Genomic DNA, 18,644 nt, shown 5'->3' with positions numbered 1-18,644 from the left:
TAGTGAGCATTGGTCGTTACATACAAACGTTCACCTAAATTGTCCCAGTCAATGGATGATTTTAATGTGTCAATCAATGGCCACAGCTACACTGTTTTGAATTGCATTCTATGTAATAATTGTGACAATATGTGCGACAATTGTACCATAAGCTCCTAGATATGCATAAGTGGATTTGAGATGCATGATCAAGTTCAATTTTACGTAAAATTAAATAATTCTAGATAAAAGGGATAGGCATAACAAATATCCTATCTGTTTATACCTTAATACTATATATTATACAGACCTCGTTTTCTAATCGAATTCCTATAGCAATTCATTACAGACATTACACTTAACAAATCAACTTAACGATCTTTTAAATAAACTTATTCTAAAAGGTTACGAATTCAACCCTGATAAAATAATAATGCCGTTAGCTTTCTCGTTTGAATTGTTTTACATTGTCATTTCGGGGCCTTCAAAGCTGACTGTGCGGTAGGGACTTTGTGCATTGTTGAAGGCCGTACGGTGAGTAGCTGTTTTAAATGTCTGTGCCGGTCATTTGGTCTCTTGTACAGAGTTGTCTCATTGGCAAGCATAGCATATCTGGGTTTTTTCTCACATTTTTACATATACAAGTTGATACTAAATTTATTCAATTTCATAAACTTGAATAGTGAATAGTGCAAAAAAACACAGTTCACTATTCATGAATTTTGAATAGTGAAAAGTGAATAGTGAATAGTGAACGTACTTCAGCCCGGTTTTTAGGCTGCGCGTACCCACATCCGGTTTTCTAATAAAATGTCAAAGGATCGGGTATAAAACGTGAAATATCTACGGAAATTATCGATAATATGGGGATATTGTGTAGAACGAGTGAAGTGTTTGAAAAATAATATTTTCAAATTGTATTTATTAAATAATGATACATAATAAACATTGCAAAATTAAATGCACAATGATGGAAAATGAAACTGTACAGTAACTGTAAAAGAAAAACAAGATAGAAATTAATACTAGTATTATAAAATTTTAATGCAAGTTTAAAGAATAAATTTTTTATAAATTAAAACTATTATATTTTTAAATAATCTTTTAGTAAAATGTAAAACAGAAACTCAAATTTTAAAATATATAATACTACTAAAATTAACCGGGCTGAAGTACGTTCACTATAAATCTTTTACATGTATAATTAAAGGCCATCTGTGGAAGTATTTTTTAATAGTTTTTGAGAACTTAAACTTGTCAATGATAAAGCTGCGAAAAATCAAGAGAAAAATTTCTCAAAAACTTCGAAAGTTTTGTCCTCGTTTCAAAAGTGAGGCATTTGCCTCATTTGCCTCCATTACGCTACGGCCCTGCTGACGACTCAATGCTAGAAAATGCAAATATATCATGTTTGGCTTAATAACTATTTTGATATGAGCGTCACTGATGAGTCGTATGTAGACGAAACATGTGTCTGGTGTATCAAATTATAATTCTCGTACCTTTGATAACTATAAGTAGAGGCCTGTATAGATTTTCTTGATTTACCTTTATCCCGGACTCTCTAAACCAAAATATTTAAAATTAAAGGATGTATAAAGACTTGATACTAGTTGTTCACATACTCACATATACACCTCATTGTTTTACTCTCCCGGACAGTCATTAGCATAATACATTTCTCATCTATGTCATATACATTAAAAAAAACACTTTATACTATCAAAAGTATTCACTTACGGTAAGAAAAACAGGCTTTCCTATAATATCTTAGAGGAAGAGTGCATGTGTTTTTTGTCTGTAGTCTTTCATGTAGAATACAAGTTGATGTGGTAGGATCATAAGACAGACCCCAGCACTGCTCATTAGACCGGACATGTAGCAGACACTGAGTCTTACAGTCCTCTTCTGATAGTCCATGTTTTGTTGAGCTGACAGAGGTTTCTAAATCAGCACAGTTGTCAGAATCAAAACTAAGTTTACAAGAACCTGTGGATATAAAAGAAACAAGAATGTGTCCCAAGTACACGGATTCCCCATCCGCACTATCATTTTCTATGTTCAGTGGACCCTGAAAATATGATAAAATCTCTATTTTGGCATTAACATTAGAAAGATCATATCACAGGGAACATGCTTACTAATTTTCAAGTTGATTGGACTTCAACTTTATCAAAAACTACCCCGAACAAAAACTTTAACCTGAAGCGGGACAGACGGACGGACGCACAGACCTTAAAACATAATGCCCATAAATGGGGCATAAAAAGGTGATAATATTATATATATTATGAATCTTATAGTTTCTTTTCTATGATTTTATGAGCACCGTGTGTTAGGTATTGAGAGTTGCTTAATAATGCGTATTTGTTGTAGGGTGATACATTTTTATACTGACTGTTTATTACTATGACTTGAAGATATCCTAATGTAAATGTAATATTTGCTACCTGAAATTAAGCCCTGGTCAAGCAATCTTTGTTTAAACATTTCAGTGTTCAGTGGCAGATGCAAGAAGGGGTTCCGGGGTTTGAAACCGCCCTTTTTCTGGACGATCAATGCACATGAATGGGGACATATGGCTGGAACTACTCCCTTTCTCCTGGGTTGGGAACCCCTCTTTTGAAAATGACTGGATCTGCCATATAGGCAAAAGGTATATCTATTTATCATAGTTGTACAAAAAATTGAACATGTCACAAGTTGAAATCTTGTTTGTTATATTTAATTATCTTTTGAAAATGTCTGGATCAACCACTGGCTGCTTCTTAACGAATATGCTACTTCAGTGTCTAGCGTATGTTTTTAAAACCATTTAGATACAGGTATACGATCTTTTTACCTGATGCCAGATATGGTGCAGAATCTGTTTACCCTACCGGAACAAATGTGATCGTCAGAAGTTTCTGTGCATGTAGTGTTGCACTAGTACAGTCGTTATTTTTCTATGCATGTAGTGTTGTACTACAGTCGTTATCATAGTTTTCTATGCAATGCCATGTAGTGTTTCCCGTCATTTGACCGTCAGTTAAAAACACAGGCACTTGTCTCAGAAAAATAAATTCAACCGGTCGCAAAACTTTCCGTTATATGCCAATTTCTCGGTTGTCAACCCCAGTAAAAATAAAGTAACTTCCTCAAAAAGTTGATGGTATTCCGTACCTAAAGAAGAGAAGAAAACTTGTTTTGTCGAAAATCTAAATTGATATATAAGTGTTATATTAAGGTATATAAGGGGGGGGGGTGGGGGGGTCCGAGACACGTGCCTGTGGTAAAAAGCAATCCAACAACAAGTATGCGTTCTTCATATGACTGATGTTGATAAACACGTTTTCTTGTACCTTTCAGATGGATATGATCATTTCTTTTTAGTAAGTTTCTGTAAGTCTGTATGTTCACTTCAAAAGCTGCGAAATGAGTAGTGTTGTCATGGCCTTCAATTTTTGTTTTTGTCCAATTCATTGTAGTCATTTTAGGTGTTATTCTAAACTGTCATTGATGTTATTAATTTGTATTGTAGAACAGTGAGTTGTTAAGTTGTTCTACTTTAAATTTTTGTCGATGAAATAACGTTTTCTTGTAAAAGGCATACCGTCCGGCATGTCTAGTGTTATTACCCCCCTCCCCCCCTTTGATCGGCTTAGGATGTATACATTTAAATGTAAACTTGGAATGGGAGAAGGTTTGGCGCCAGTGAAAAGGTTGTCCCAAACCTGTAATTCAGTTGTCTATCGTTGGTGTATATCCTATTTGTTTTTCTTGTTTTGATTTGCACTTAAATCAGGTCGTTCGTTTTTTTGTTTGAATTACTTTACAATCGTCATTTCGTGGCCTTTTATAGCTTACTATGCAGTTTGTGTTTTGCTAATTGTGGAATGCTGTACTGTGACATGAAGTTGACTGTTGTAAACCATAATGACATTTGGTCTCACGCGGAGAGTTGTCTCATTGGCTATATGTATACCACCTCTGTTTATCTTAATATTGACTTACTCAATGTATCTTTTTTTTCGGTTACGGGTTGTGCATTTTTTAGTCAAACTTACATGGTTGACGATTTTCACATACAGCAGGAAGTTTGTCAGTACAAGGACGAATTTTCCATGACAGATCAAATTGGCTGGCAGATACACAGTATTCACCGTTCGCCTGTGGTGTGGTAGACCAATATGAAGACGTTATGGCGCTGCAGTCTGACCACTTGAAAATACCATCTGTATTGCTACCATTTACATCATGCAATCCTACCCAGAAGGCAGACGACCTGAATTGTAGGTGATTGCTCATGAAATACTATTTGTGATTCATATAATATACTTTGATTCATATGATATACATTAATTCATATGATATACTTTGATTCATACAATATACATTGATTCATATTATATACATTATTCATATAATATACATTGATTTAAATGGATTTGTTTAGAGGTCTGAGTTTGTTAGCTGGCTGGTTGATTATGTCTAGCGTAAAGAGCTGATAACATTTGAACACGGAATAAAATTGCTGGTATCATTCATTTTGTTAATATGAACTTGGATGATTTGACATATTTTGTTTCTTGAATCTCATTTCATATTTTTGGAATCAGTTTATCAAATGTGATCATGAAATCAAAAAAATTATCCTATGTATTCTATGAACAAGAAACTTACAAAAAGCTGGAATCTTTCATGTGTCTAACATAATAGGAGGTTGCAATTTTTCGAACTTCATCATATATATTAAGTAGACGGCCACCACGTGTTTTGCATTCCACGGAAGCCTCGTTCCAGCTCATGTCCCCTTCTATCATACTAAAGATGACATTGGTGGTTTCGGGTATTTTTGTTCCTCCTTAAACACAAACGAAAGACACACGCATTATTTTATTTTGTTAACATGTAAATTAAACATTGAATAGACGAAATTGATAAGGAAAATGTTTATCTCTTATATAAGCGTTGACACTTTCGGCTCCGTCTCGGAATAAATAAGGAGTTAAAATAAAAATATTCATTGTTGCAATTAAGGGCCCTTAATGGACAGCATGTCATTTATACATACAAACAATCACCATGATTTGTACAAATAAAATTAAATCGAATAGAACGAACAAACGTTCATATATATGTAGTTATAAAGCTACACATATTTCATTCTTCTTAATTTTCAGCGTAACTAATCGAAAATGGATATTTGGACATACAATAAGGCGATCTAAAAAAATATATGATATACGGAAAAGAAAAGTATTTGTTTTACATAATTTTCTAGCAGAAGTTCACTCTTGAATATTAATATTTCAGCTTTAATAAACAATTATAAATATCTAGACACATAACATTTCGTGAACTCCCCCAAAAATATTATTACACCAAGATGTTGGTTATCCTGCATTAATCATCTTTTGTATTAGAAAAAAAGAACATTCCCGATAGACTCCTTTAATTCGAAATTATTGAAAGCTATATCGGTTTGCATTTTGCATTATCATATTATTATAATCATAGTGTGATTTATACAAACGATCGAACCAATGCCCTTCGTGGTGTAAGAACAAGAACAAGAACATATTTTATAGAACAAAAAAGGACAAAGACCATTATAGAGCTTACATGTATAAGGGGAAAAAAGCATAGATACATAGAATTTTTAAAATACACAATCACAAAACAATTTAATTAGACTTCGATAACACCCTTGGTTTGTAGTATATATTATAGCTACATGAAAAATATAAAATAGATCTAACTCATATTGACTTTAATAAATTTTCGAACTGCATTAGTTGATTGTCTTCATAGCTTAATAAATAAACGATTTTTTGCTGATTGCCCAGTATAAGAAAGAAAAAAGTTTTTTGGCAAACAAAGCCAAAGAGAGAATATCTATCAGAGTAACATTTTTTTGCATGAAGTGAAAACATGGATTTCACAGCAAGAGGAGGATTTATTTGCAAATTCTTTCATCTCTAGTTATATTTGAAAAACGGCAAAATTCAACTCGAGCTTATGAGCAGATTAGATATACGTAACTTACAAGTTAATTGCTCTTCTAAATTCAAAATCACACTAAAGAGAGACAATTTTCATAACGATTTTTTTCTTCTTCTAAATTTCAAACAATTTTCTTCTAGAAGCATTTTTATTAAAACATTACAATCTTTCAAATATTTACTAAGTTTTATTATGAATATATTAAAAAAATAGTTCTGTCAAAATTGTTTTAATTCTTGTTGTTTTTTCAAAACTTTCTAATATTCAAAAAAAAAAAATGGAACAAAGCAGTTATGGAAGATTTGTGAATCTATTGTCTACAGCTTAATATATTCAACAATTGACTAAAATACAAAATCATAATGTTAGAAGCCCTAGTTCTGATAAAACAGCACAATTTTGAGTCCAACAAATATATTTAGAGAACTTCATATGAAGGTTCTAACACTGAATATTGATGTAAATGTTTTTCAAGATTAAATAAGGCGAATTGTATAAATTTATGACAAGAAACATTATAACCACTCATACCTATAATTGATATGATGAAAATAATGAACATATCTAAATAAACTCACCAAAGACAACAGGATTGAAATGGGTATTTGCGCCAAGGACGCCCGTTATGTCTTACCATAGATGTATACATCTAACAAAAGACTCATCAGTGAAGCTCGATTAAAAAATGTAAAAATGACAAATAAAGTACGAAGTTGAAGAGAATTGAGGACCAAAAATTCATTGTTCTGGCGTTAACTTGCTTGTTCGTCTGCTATAAAACGAATGAACTTTTGAGCGGGAAGCAGTTACATTTCTAATAGAAGACAATAACATCATTTGAATCTATATAAACACACAAAGCAGAAGTAATTCTTGACGCTTTACAACCCAGGTTATGGATTAACAATGAAATTAAGACATGTTTTCTTATTATTTATTGGATTTTTATTTCCGTTTGTTCCTGTTATCAAAGACGATGGGACACTCGATTATCAGACTTCCTTGTGATTAAAACAGATAATATAACACAACAGGGATAATACTTTTAATAGCTTGACAGGTCTTCAATATGTTCGTACAACACAATACGGTGTGATTTCGTTCTATCCTAAGCAATTTATGCAACAAGACGAATCGACATGACCTTCTTAACATAACAACACAATAAAAGTTTGAGACTTTTTTTCGGTCGCATAACTATCCCATGCAAATCTGGTATGTTATTCAGTTATACATTAGGTTTGTCTAAGTATATACCTTGTCACTCAGTGTCAATATCTTTATACTTAATTTTTTTTTTTTTTTTTTTGAATAATTGCATAATGATTTGTGTTGTGTTTTCAGATATCCTTTGACTCTTGTCTATAATGATACACAATGTACAGTATATCATAGGCCTATTTGGCTGGCTGAAAATTACTTGTATATATGAATGTAATTATTTGTTATAATTCAGGTTGCACTTTAATATTAAAATATTCATTCATTCATTCATATACTTGAGATAGTTAAGAGCTTGGAAAACGGTAAACATACTTGTCTTTTTTAAGACCTTCTGTTAAAGTACAAACAGCCTACTAGTATTGTTCATGCTTATTAGCTAATACAACTTGATTGTGACATGAAAGCCAAAATTTCCATGTCTTCGTAGTTTTGTATGTGTTGTTCGATTGCTGCCAGAAAGAGAGAATATGTCAAGGGAGGGATCTAAAATCAAAAGTCTAATCAAAACAGACGGCATTACCATGGTAAAAATAATGACGAATAACAATTACAACACATTACACAAAACACAACGGTTATGTAACACTATATAAGTGCATATCTAGGACAGACCGTGAAATTGTCAATCAGAAATCGAAATATCTACATTAAACTGACAAAGGGACGAGAACGCAAAATTTAAAGAGACAGTCGCAGTATTATTGACAAGCACATATACATGTCCCCTTTCTCTTAACTTCCTTCCTCGAGCTTCCTTCATATGCACAGGAAAAAATTCACTCACGTGCATTGAGATTAATGTGTATCACATAAATCTCACCCAAATAAGGGTTCAGATGAAAGTCACGTAAACTGATTTTAAACGTGAATTTTAAACAAAAAAAGTTTTTCAAATAACATCAAAATTCCAAATATATTTCAAATTATGAAAAAAATACCAATTTTGTTTGTATCATTTGAAATTCGCATGATTTGTCGTTGGTCATTTTTTTAGCTGGAACGGCGAAAGTGAGAAAAGCAATCGAGTTGCGATGGCCAATGCTAATCTGTTGATTTTACCAACGAAGACGTTGTTAATTTCCTTGACAACGACACATGCGCCCTTAATTATAGATTATCTTTGATCATCTCAACGAGATAGGTTTTCTCGCTTGAGCCGGTAAGGCCGAAAGAAAGAAAAGCAATTGAGCTGAGATGACCAATGATAATCTGTTCATCAAAGATGATCAACAATTATCTGTAATTATCGCTAGAATTTAAGGGTGCACGTGGGTTAGGATTTTCGCAAATATATATATATATATTCATATCACTCAAATGTGTAGAGAAAGGAAATTATCAGTCAGTAAGCCACCAAAATAGCGATAATCTCAATTAACGGTGACATTCAAGCGAAAATTTACATACGAGTTCCACTTATTCGCTCGTTGAAGTTCAATTGAGATTCATTTGAAATTCACATGAGCAAAATATATGTCTACATATAGAACATTCGTCACTATGGAAGAGCAATGAACAAAAATCAATGCAACACAAGGTTATGTGAAGAAATTATGCAGTTTGTAGATTATATATCATAGGATGAATGTCGATATAATAAAAACTCGCATTCCAATGGACAGCATACTATAGAACTTGTTTATGGTATTTTTTCCTATTTTTTCGATTATCAATATCACATCTTGATCTCTTAACCAACAATCGCAATAATAAACTCCTGCAATGATATTCAATGATTGGCATAAAAGAATTCCATGATATGTAAATAAAGTTAATTCAAGTACTTATTTGATGTCAATTTCTTTATCTTTTTATCTCCCATAGATATTTGAAATGTTGATTCTCCAATATAGGGTATACAATTTAGGTTATATACGAGAAATTGCATTTTAATTATCAAATCAAGATTTAGAATGTTTATTACACTATTTAAGGATTATATTCGACTGAAAAAACACACGCAGAGTTTAAGGATGTATTAATTTCCGTATCTATTTTCGATAAAGAAGCAAACATTTTACTTTGAATTAACTCATTAACGATAGAATGCACTTATTTGTACATTAAAGAAAGACATTAAAATGGATTTATAGATTAATGCGCATAAACTTGCAGAAACATACACGTAATGTTATCGATTTCATGGATTCTCTTTCATGATTTCATGATTAAAAATTGTCTCACTATATCAAAATATCATATCATATATGATTTAATTGTATGCCTTCAATCAAAATAATAATTTAACCTTCAAATTTTCTTTTTATGAGAATGACAATTTTCTACTCCGGTAAATTTTAAATGTCTTTATATCAATGTGACAAAATAATTTGAATTTAAACCTTCCTAAAATCTTCTACAATAGCCATAGTCCCGCTATTGACGTTCTTAAATAGGATAAATATAACACAAAAATGTTAAAATTGTTCTACCAATGCAACATCTAAACTATCTTAGTCTAAATCTACAAATATAAACAAAATGGCTGATGAGGACTGGAATATATTAAGAAAACCTGAATTTATACCAAATCTGTACGTATTTTGATATTTTAATATTTCTAAAGTACATAAATAATTATGATATTGATTTATTTCTTTATAAGAAGACTATCTACTTTAGTATATCACTTTTGTGTATTTAAAGTATTTTATCTTTTAGTTTATGATTTACCGTACAAAGTTACTAAAATATTTGTAATTATTCACTAACAAGAACTGTTTTGTGTCAAATACTTACAATGATTTGACCATTAAAAGGCACATAAGAAGATATGAATGACAATCAGACAACAATCTAGCAAAACAAAATTTAAAATAATGGTTGTAAAAGTTAAAAAAAAGAAAAAAAAGTGAGAAATAAAATAAATAAAAGGGGGAGGGGAAGACAATTTTTTGCAACACACATTTATTTTTAATTAGTTTGAAAAACGATTATATATTTGAAACTACATTTAATGGATATTTATTTCAACTATTTCAATCATTTTGTAGGTGTCAATATTCATTGGAGTGATTATTTATTTTTGCCAGTTGCAATATATATATTAAAAAAAAATCCTGCCACTTATAACTTCAGTTTTTATCAAATGGTCATCAGCTAAACATGTTTCCATAAAACTTTTACTTATAGAGAACGTATGCCAATTCACCATAAGATAGGCTCGCACCAAAGACAACATATTGGAAGAGCAAAAACAAAACGACGACAACAGAGTCCGAAGTCAACCAGACGCCATCACAAATACTCCAATGACCAACGATTAAGCCGGAAAGCTTCAAAAGCTAACTCAGACTTATGGCTAGACTTTAACGTGGACGCTTCTTTATCAGAAAGCGAAGATGAACTACAAGGTTTATTTTTTTATTCATTCAATCACTTATTTATTCACACCCATCCATCGCGTTCAATAAAACGATAATTCGATATTTCGTTTGTTTGTTCGTTCGTTTCTCTCTCCCTTCATTTCTTTGAGTTAGAGAAGAAAATAAATACCATGTTTGTATTGGTTACTCGTGATGAGTTCACGCTCTTCCTACATTTTTTCTTATTTGATAATAAATAATGAAGTACAGACTATGCTAGTACTTCCAAAAACACGATAGACATTTTAAAGGGAGCTTAAGTGAGGGGAAATGTAATGAGAAATATCTCAAGATTTATAAAAGGCAAACAAGTACAAAAATTGTATTCGAGTAATCGGCCTACCGAACGATTATTATATTTTTACTCTATACTAATTTGCATGTTACCATTTTTCTCTTTATTTTCACCAGAAACTACTCAAGACGGTACAGAAACAAGTGTGCTGGTGTACAATAACTCCTGTAAGAAGTTTGGAGTCACACCACGCGATAGTGTTTTGAAACATTTACTAACAGACAAATTGGCTATCAATAACGGCAGACTGACACGCCCTGACATCCAACCGTTAGCATATTCTCTCACGGTATGTTTAATATTTTCTTAGAAATTTCATAATACTATGGATTCTTTTATTTTCGATGGTACCAATTTTCGTGGATTTCAGAAACCTTGCATTTTCGTGGATATTTGATTACGTGGTGCTGCCAATGTCTGGATACAACTTTGTAGATTTTTTTTTTCGTTTTTCGTTGAACATTTAAATTCGAGGTTCGCCTGTAACCAAAAAACCCACGAATAATATTGAATCCACAGTAGTTGATTTTAATTTATGTGGACGCTTCCAAAGGAGGATTTTTAAAATTCCATTGAATAAAAACGGACAGGTAAACAAAAGTATTATAATTTATCATTAGCAAAATACATTGAACTGATGGCTTCTAGGTCTGCATTTCTTACTTTCAAAATCAGATAGATTGACAGTAGATTTAACCTTTACAAAGGGCATGTCTAACTATGCGTATACAATCCAAATCATCTTCAATACTACATTCGAAGTCTACATAAAACAATTGTATATTTTTCAGATGAACAATACCATAACTATATTAGATATTTCTTGGAACAATCTTGGAGGAGAAGGCTTTAAACATTTTAGTAGAATGCTGGAGGAAAATGTGTCGATAACTGACCTTGTAAGTTGTTACATACGAGTTAAAAGAACGTTCTGATTCAAACTTTCAGAAAACCAAAACTGTATGTATGAATAAATGAAGGTCCACGATTAAAAGGGAGAAACAATAAAGCCGTTTTAGTCAACTTTTTTGAGTCAATTACATGCTTAATTTTCTCAAGCATTAGAAAATATGTCAGCTTTTTGACGATATTTTAAATTTAAAGCAGATCACAATTGAAAACACGCAGATTACTGATCTTTGAATATTCTTTTATTTGCCTGCAATTATTTACACCAATCACATATACAAAAGTAAATGTAGTATGAGTGCCAATAAGACAAGTCTCTATCCAAGTCACAATGTATAAAAAGTTAACAAATAAAAGTACGGCCTTCAACACGGAGCATTGGCTCAAACCGAACAGCAAGCCTTAAAGAGCCCAAACAATGATTAGTGTAAAACAATTCTAACAGGAAAACTAACGGTCTAATCTATATAAAAACCAGAAACGAGAAACACCTATGAACCACACCAACTAACGACAACCACTGAACAACAGGCTCCCGACTTAGGACAAATGCATAAATATGCAGCAGGTTTAAACAATTAACAGGCGACCTTCACCCATACCGGCGACAGTAGTGTAAAATTACAACTTTAAAAAGCATGTTTTATTTTTTTCCTCAGGATGTTTCCTATAATGACCTTGGTTCTAAAGGTGCCATACTTCTGGAACAGCTGCTCAGTTCTAAATCACATCTGAAATCTCTTAATGCTGCAGGTAAATCTTATTTTGCTCTTCCATTTTATTATCAGAAATATGCCTCTTGCAGTTTAATTTAAATTATGTACTGGTTTTAAAGACATTAGTTTTCATCTTCTCATCAACAGTTCATCGACACACTTTTTTTTAAAACTCTGAAATGTGAAAATTTTACCTGTACGCATACTTCTCATGTTTTATGCATCTTAAAAAAACACACCATGTTCAAGAAAATTTCAGATTTAAAAAATACAAAATAACTGTTATTTTTTTCCTTCATATCCTATTTATTGTTTTGTGATGTAGGTAACAGTTTTGGGAACGACGAAGCCCGATGCTTTTCAGAAGCTTTAAAGGTATTTGTGTTATTGGTTATGTAACTTATTGATATTTAATATTGAATGAAATCGGTATAACTGTTATATAATACTGCTAGAGAGCGTGTTTGTAATTCTTAACATTATTTACACATTAAATTACTTTTAATGTATCACGCAATATCTGCAAAAAGAAGTATAAATATATTCTGAAGAGCAATTTAATTTCAATCGTCACTCGTAAAGTAGGTATTTAAATAGAATCCCAATATACCTGATTTTCTGTGATTTTTTTTTGTGAAGAGGAGTAAGAATCGAAGGTTGAGGGATGACCATTGCATTATTGCTATCTTCGTTGTTCTTCCATTTTTTGATAGTTTGTCTTGTTGTTAAGATGCTATCATGATACATTGACTTAAACATTAAACATTTTTTCTAAATTTTGGCACCGTTTAGGACAGAAGATCGCTAATACCTTAAAAAGAATTACTAGTAGTACTATTAAACTAAACAGAAAAAGATGTATTATTAACGACAACGCGACTGCAAACTATATAACAACATAAAAAAAAACAACCCAAAAAACCGAAGGTTTGATCAATTCTATTCTGCAAAGTTACATTGAAAAGAATATTTCATTTCACAACAAATGTAATTTGTCGTGACAAGACTTTGCTTTTGTCATTTGTCATTTATTTTTGACCCATGCAGATGTTCACTCGACCACGCCTATTTTTCTTCTATCTCCGTGGTTTTATTCTAGTGGCAGAATACTAGACTAGGCAATGCTGAGTTTATAAAGGATTATTACTTTTTTTTTTACAGCAAAATACAAACCTACGTCAGTTAATTTTAAGTGACAACAATATCCAGGAACAAGGAGGATCTCTGCTTGCGGAGGCATTAGGTATGTTACTTGGACAACAATAATAAAAAATGTCAATGTTGGATGAACTTTTAGTCTTAGATACATGATTTTTTATTACTTGTTATTGGCTTTAAACTAGCTGTCAGTTAATGCAAGTACTCCAAGACTAGTACTCAGTGGGTTTTTTTTGGTGTAGCGATTAATAAATATCCCTCCAACTCCGGTCCATGTTTTTGTTACTAGTTTTTTTTCTTTGTATTTATCTGACGAGTTGTGCCCTTTTAAACTGCTTTTAAAAGTTTGTTCATATATTTAAAACAGACATGTGAAAAAGAAGCAAACATATAAAATATCCAATACTATATGTACATTTTAGCCTTGGTATGTACATTTTCAATTATGTTCAATAGGTTATCAATATAATTCATTTAATTTTTTTAGAGAACAACGACTATTTACAAGATTTAGATTTAAGCTGGAACCAGTTGAGACTCTGTGGCGCTGTTGCTATTGGAAACAGTTTGCAGGTCAGACATTTTGTAAAATTTATAGAGTAAAGAAATTGGGATGTTTTGTCTCCTACTCCTCTTTTCTTTAATAGGAAAGAAAGAATAAAATTTTTGATTGACAAAATGTAATAATTGCCCAAATTTTATCGCCGAATTTACAGGGTTTTTTTTGCATTAAAGCCTGAAATTTCTATATATTTTCCTTTTAGAATAACGAATCATTAAAACAACTGAATGTGTCCTGGAATGGTTTTGCAGACTTGGGTTGTGAAGCTGTTGGAAGAGCATTAGCGTCAAATTCTTGCCTTGATACCTTAGATTTGTCCAGTAATAGAATAGGATATGAAGGATGTCACAATCTTGCCAAAGCTTTAGTTCTTAATAATACATTGACCTGCTTAAAGGTAAGTTCTATTTTATACCTAGAATTTAAGAACAGAATGGCGGATATCATTAACTTGCATTTACTTTTGTATAGCAGGCAACTATGTCTATTTCTATTTTCAAATATACTCTATGGGCAAAGAAACCAACTCTTCTTTTACTTAAATGAATTTGATTAATGTGTCAGTCTAGACCTGAACATTGGTGAACTATTTGTCACTGGACGTTTTAAGCAACCAAAGACCAATACACCATTTTGACCAGTTTTATGAATTGCAGTTCTTCATTTTGATATCACTATAAACTTAATTATTGCAAATGAATTTAATATTTTGCCTGTAAAAGAAAGACAAATCTTTCGTATTTTTGTTCTGTGGTCAATCATAAATGTATTATATGTATTCAAAAAAGCTCTGGGGATATATGCATAAAACTACTTAAGTTAAGATTGATCTGAACGGATGGATTTTTCTTCATGTCCTGGAATAAATGAATACTACGGTTGGATATCTTAACTAATGTGGTTTTATGCATACCAGTCATGATACCTTAATGTTAGATCTAGGTGGTTTCATGTTGCTCAGTAGCTAGTGCTTTTGGTACTTACATAAGTTATAACATTGTTTCTCAAAATTTCCCGTTGCTGAATTAAGTAATTATCTAGAAACTAAGGTTCCAATTTCCTGAGGTCAAGTTGACCTCAGCAGAATTTTAATATTCTGTTTGTGTTCCTTTTAGTCATAAAGGAGGGGGAGGACAGGGGGTACCCTTCTCCCTTCTCCCACCCCTCTTCTCCTTTCTCCTACCCCGTTCTCCTTTCTCCCATTAGAATAAAACATCTCCTTTGAGATATTTTTTCTTGAAATATTAGAATTTTTTTTAAAAGGAGATATTTTATTTTTTCTCCTTTCTCCAACTTTTTCTCCTTTCTCCCTGCCTTCTTCTCCTTTCTCCTACCACTTTCTCCTTTCTCCCACCCCCTTTCTCCTTTCTCCTACCCCCTTTCTCCCTGTCTCCCTTACCCCTGTCCTCCCCCTCATAAAGCTCCTAAAGTATCTATGTATTTACACATCCCCTGCTTTCAAATATTTAAAAAAAAGGTTCTTAGGGTTCCTAATGAAGTTAAATACAGAAAAATACGAAAAACAGTCGGACGACGAATGCATACGGAAGCGTGTTAGCGCCACACATTTTCTTCTTCCTAACTTTGCGTTATAACGCAGACCTTTGCGTTGAACGTAAACCCTTTGCGAAATAACACTAACCTTTGGGTTTAACGCAATCCTTTAATAATATAAGAAGATGTGGTATGAGTGCCAACAGGAAAACTCTCCATCTAAGTCACTATTTGTAAAAGTAAATCGTCTTAGGCCAAAGTACGGTCTTCAACACGGAGGGAGCATTGGCTCACACCGAACAGCAAACTATAAAGGCCCTCAAAAACAATATCCATGTTACTACTAGTATATATATTACAAAGAAAACTGAGTATATTGAGGTTATACCGAAGAAAAAAAATCAACCCTACGAATATAGGAGGGGGAGGACAGAGGGTTACCCTTCCCCCTTCTCCCACCCCTCTTCTCTTTTCTCCTACCCCCGTTCTCCTTTCTCCGATTAGAATAAAACATCTCCTTTTGAGATATTTTTTCTTGAAATATTAGATCATTTTTTAAAAGGAGAGATATTTTATTTTTTCTCATTTCTCCAACTTTTCTCCTTTCTCCCAGCCTTCCTCTCCTTTCTCCTACCCCCTTTCTTCTTTCTCCCACCCCCTTTCTCCTTTCTCCTATCCCCTTTCTCCCTGTCTCCCTTACCCCGGTCCTCCCCCTCACATAGTTATAACCGAATATAAAAAGCTATCGTTTTAAAACTGTGTAAAGTTGGTTAGATTCCCTTTGGCAATAAATGTATAGAATGAATTTGTTTTATTAATACAATTATGTTCTCTCCATTCAAATGACTACCCAAGCATCTTAAAAATACCTCACTATATTTGAACTGAAAATTCAATGACTTTCTATCAAAGAATCTTTATCATATTCTGAGGTTTTAAAGCAGAAAGATCATTTTGTCTATTTGACTAGGAAGTTTCGCAATTGTATGACATTATTTTTGATCTTTCAATTTAAATATGCCTATATACTATACTATATCTATTTGTTGTTAAATTATATACTTTTTTGACAAATCAGTCTTAGTTTATGTATAATTGCACTTCAAGTATTCCATTATTCCTATGCATATTTATCATAATGATTTGGCCTTGTATGTATGTTTCTCTTTTTATCTAATACTAAATCACAACCGAAAAGAATGACAGACGGACATATAGTATGAAATTCAAAACAGTGTAGCTGTGGCCATTGATTGACACATTAAAATCATTCATTGACTGGGACAATTTAGGTGAACGTTTGTATGTAACGACCAATGCTCACTATGTACTTTTTAAAGAAACTTAAACTATGGGGTCACCAAAGGTTCTCAAAACCTAAATAAAGTAATTCGAAAAATTAATCAGAAATAACACGATATTTTGATTTATGTCAATTATATAAATCAAAACACAAAGTTTATTCCTGATTAATTTTTCGAATTATTTTATAATTAAAGGCGTTAAGAAACCTTTGGTGACCCCACAGTTTAAATGTCTATCGTAGGTACGTCATGAACAGTGGTTGTTACAGACAAACGTTCACGTAAATTGTCCCAGTCAATGATTGACTTTGATGGGTCAATCAATGGCCACAGCTACACTGTTTTGAATTTCATACTATACAAAACTTAATGAACAATTAAAACCAAGATATTTGTGTTATATCGCAAATATTTGCGTTATAACGCAAACATCATAGAAAGAAATATATATAAAAAAAATGTGTGGCGCTATTACGCTTCCGTAAATGCAAGCAATATACACATTATGAAGTTTTATTTTCATTTAAAGTATTCAGTTGAGTTGCTTCTCGAATAATTTTGATTTGAAATCATGTTTTATTTCCAGGTCAACTACAATTCGATAACCACCCGTGGAGCTTTAGAACTTCTTGTCGCCATAAAAGAAAACCATACCAGTGCCATAGAATGTCTGGAACTTCAGGTAAAAGGTCATCTATGCATTATGTTTATCTCTATGGCAACTTTAAATACTCTAAAATTATGTCAAAGAATTCTGAACAACAAGAAAAACTGGTTCTGCTTTCAATCTTAAGTTTTTCGTGTGTCTACACCTCGTTGCTTTTGAAATCAGCAAAAGCAAAACTATACTCAATTTATAAGTTAATTTTCATCTGCTTACGTTTCATATTGTTTATATCTCTATGTTTAAAAAAAATACGTTATTACTTTCCAAACTAAAATGAACGACTGTCACGTATAAGTGCTTAACATCATATATGTTGGATATTAATTTATTATAACTTGAACTGTTTCTATTTTTCATTTTAGGATGTGCCAGTCGTGCAAAGTTGCTTAGAAATTGCTACAGACATTAAGAATAACAGAGACAATTTTAGAGTTATTCACGATGTTACAGTATTATCAGAGGATTTCATTCTTCGGTGTGTTCGACCTAACAAAATGTAAAAAAAAAGTGTCATTGTTCATCAGGAATATGGTTTGCATTTTTATGTGCGTGTTCTAACATCATATAATAGCTTTCCTAAATGATATAAGCCGTAAGTGATAAATTTATACTGTCATCAGTGCCATAGACTTACAGTCTTTCATCTGTAATTTTCAAGAGAAAAAATGTCGAGTTCTCCGTTTTGTGTGAAATGGAATTAAATTCTTAACAATGACTATTTGGTTCAAAGTTTAGACTTAAGGATTAATTCTGCAAAAGAAGACATCAAACTAATTGATTATTTCCTTTATAAGCAACACGGATAATGGAACCTTTATGAAACTAAAAAAAAAGGGTTCACTTGATGTTCAGAGTGTTTAGCCATTAGTTCTTTGTAAAGACTTCAGAACATGAAAGTGGGAATACATTACGGTAGAAAATTGTTTTTGTGATCAGTTTATATAATATTATCATAAATACATGTCGTTACCTGGTAGTTATATAAA

The 18,644-nt window shown here is 32.1% G+C and overlaps 2 protein-coding genes across 2 annotated transcripts in view; one reads left to right on the top strand and one right to left on the bottom strand.

The window, feature by feature from the left end:
- Window positions 1-4,817, bottom strand: part of LOC143068871 (uncharacterized) — a 34,199-nt gene extending 29,382 nt beyond the window's left edge. The window contains exons 1-3 of the mRNA XM_076243215.1: window positions 4,642-4,817; window positions 4,026-4,243; window positions 1,720-1,968 (exon numbers count right to left, since the gene is read on the bottom strand). Of these exons, the coding sequence (XP_076099330.1) occupies window positions 1,720-1,968; window positions 4,026-4,243; window positions 4,642-4,781 (607 nt within the window). The 5' untranslated portion in view covers window positions 4,782-4,817. The remainder of the gene's footprint in view (window positions 1-1,719; window positions 1,969-4,025; window positions 4,244-4,641) is intronic.
- Window positions 4,818-9,547: 4,730 nt separating this feature from the next.
- On the top strand, window positions 9,548-18,644 carry LOC143068870 (uncharacterized). Its single transcript, XM_076243214.1, has 11 exons — window positions 9,548-9,722; window positions 10,321-10,541; window positions 10,965-11,137; window positions 11,640-11,747; window positions 12,417-12,510; window positions 12,799-12,848; window positions 13,635-13,716; window positions 14,119-14,204; window positions 14,396-14,590; window positions 17,578-17,673; window positions 18,021-18,644. The coding sequence occupies exons 1-11, from the start codon at window positions 9,670-9,672 to the stop codon at window positions 18,156-18,158; spliced, it is 1,296 nt and encodes a 431-aa protein (XP_076099329.1). The 5' UTR covers window positions 9,548-9,669; the 3' UTR covers window positions 18,159-18,644.

The sequence above is a fragment of the Mytilus galloprovincialis genome, chromosome 3, assembly GCF_965363235.1.
Source record: "Mytilus galloprovincialis chromosome 3, xbMytGall1.hap1.1, whole genome shotgun sequence".
Classification (NCBI taxonomy): domain Eukaryota; kingdom Metazoa; phylum Mollusca; class Bivalvia; order Mytilida; family Mytilidae; genus Mytilus; species Mytilus galloprovincialis.
This window is presented reverse-complemented; position numbering and strand designations above follow the sequence as displayed.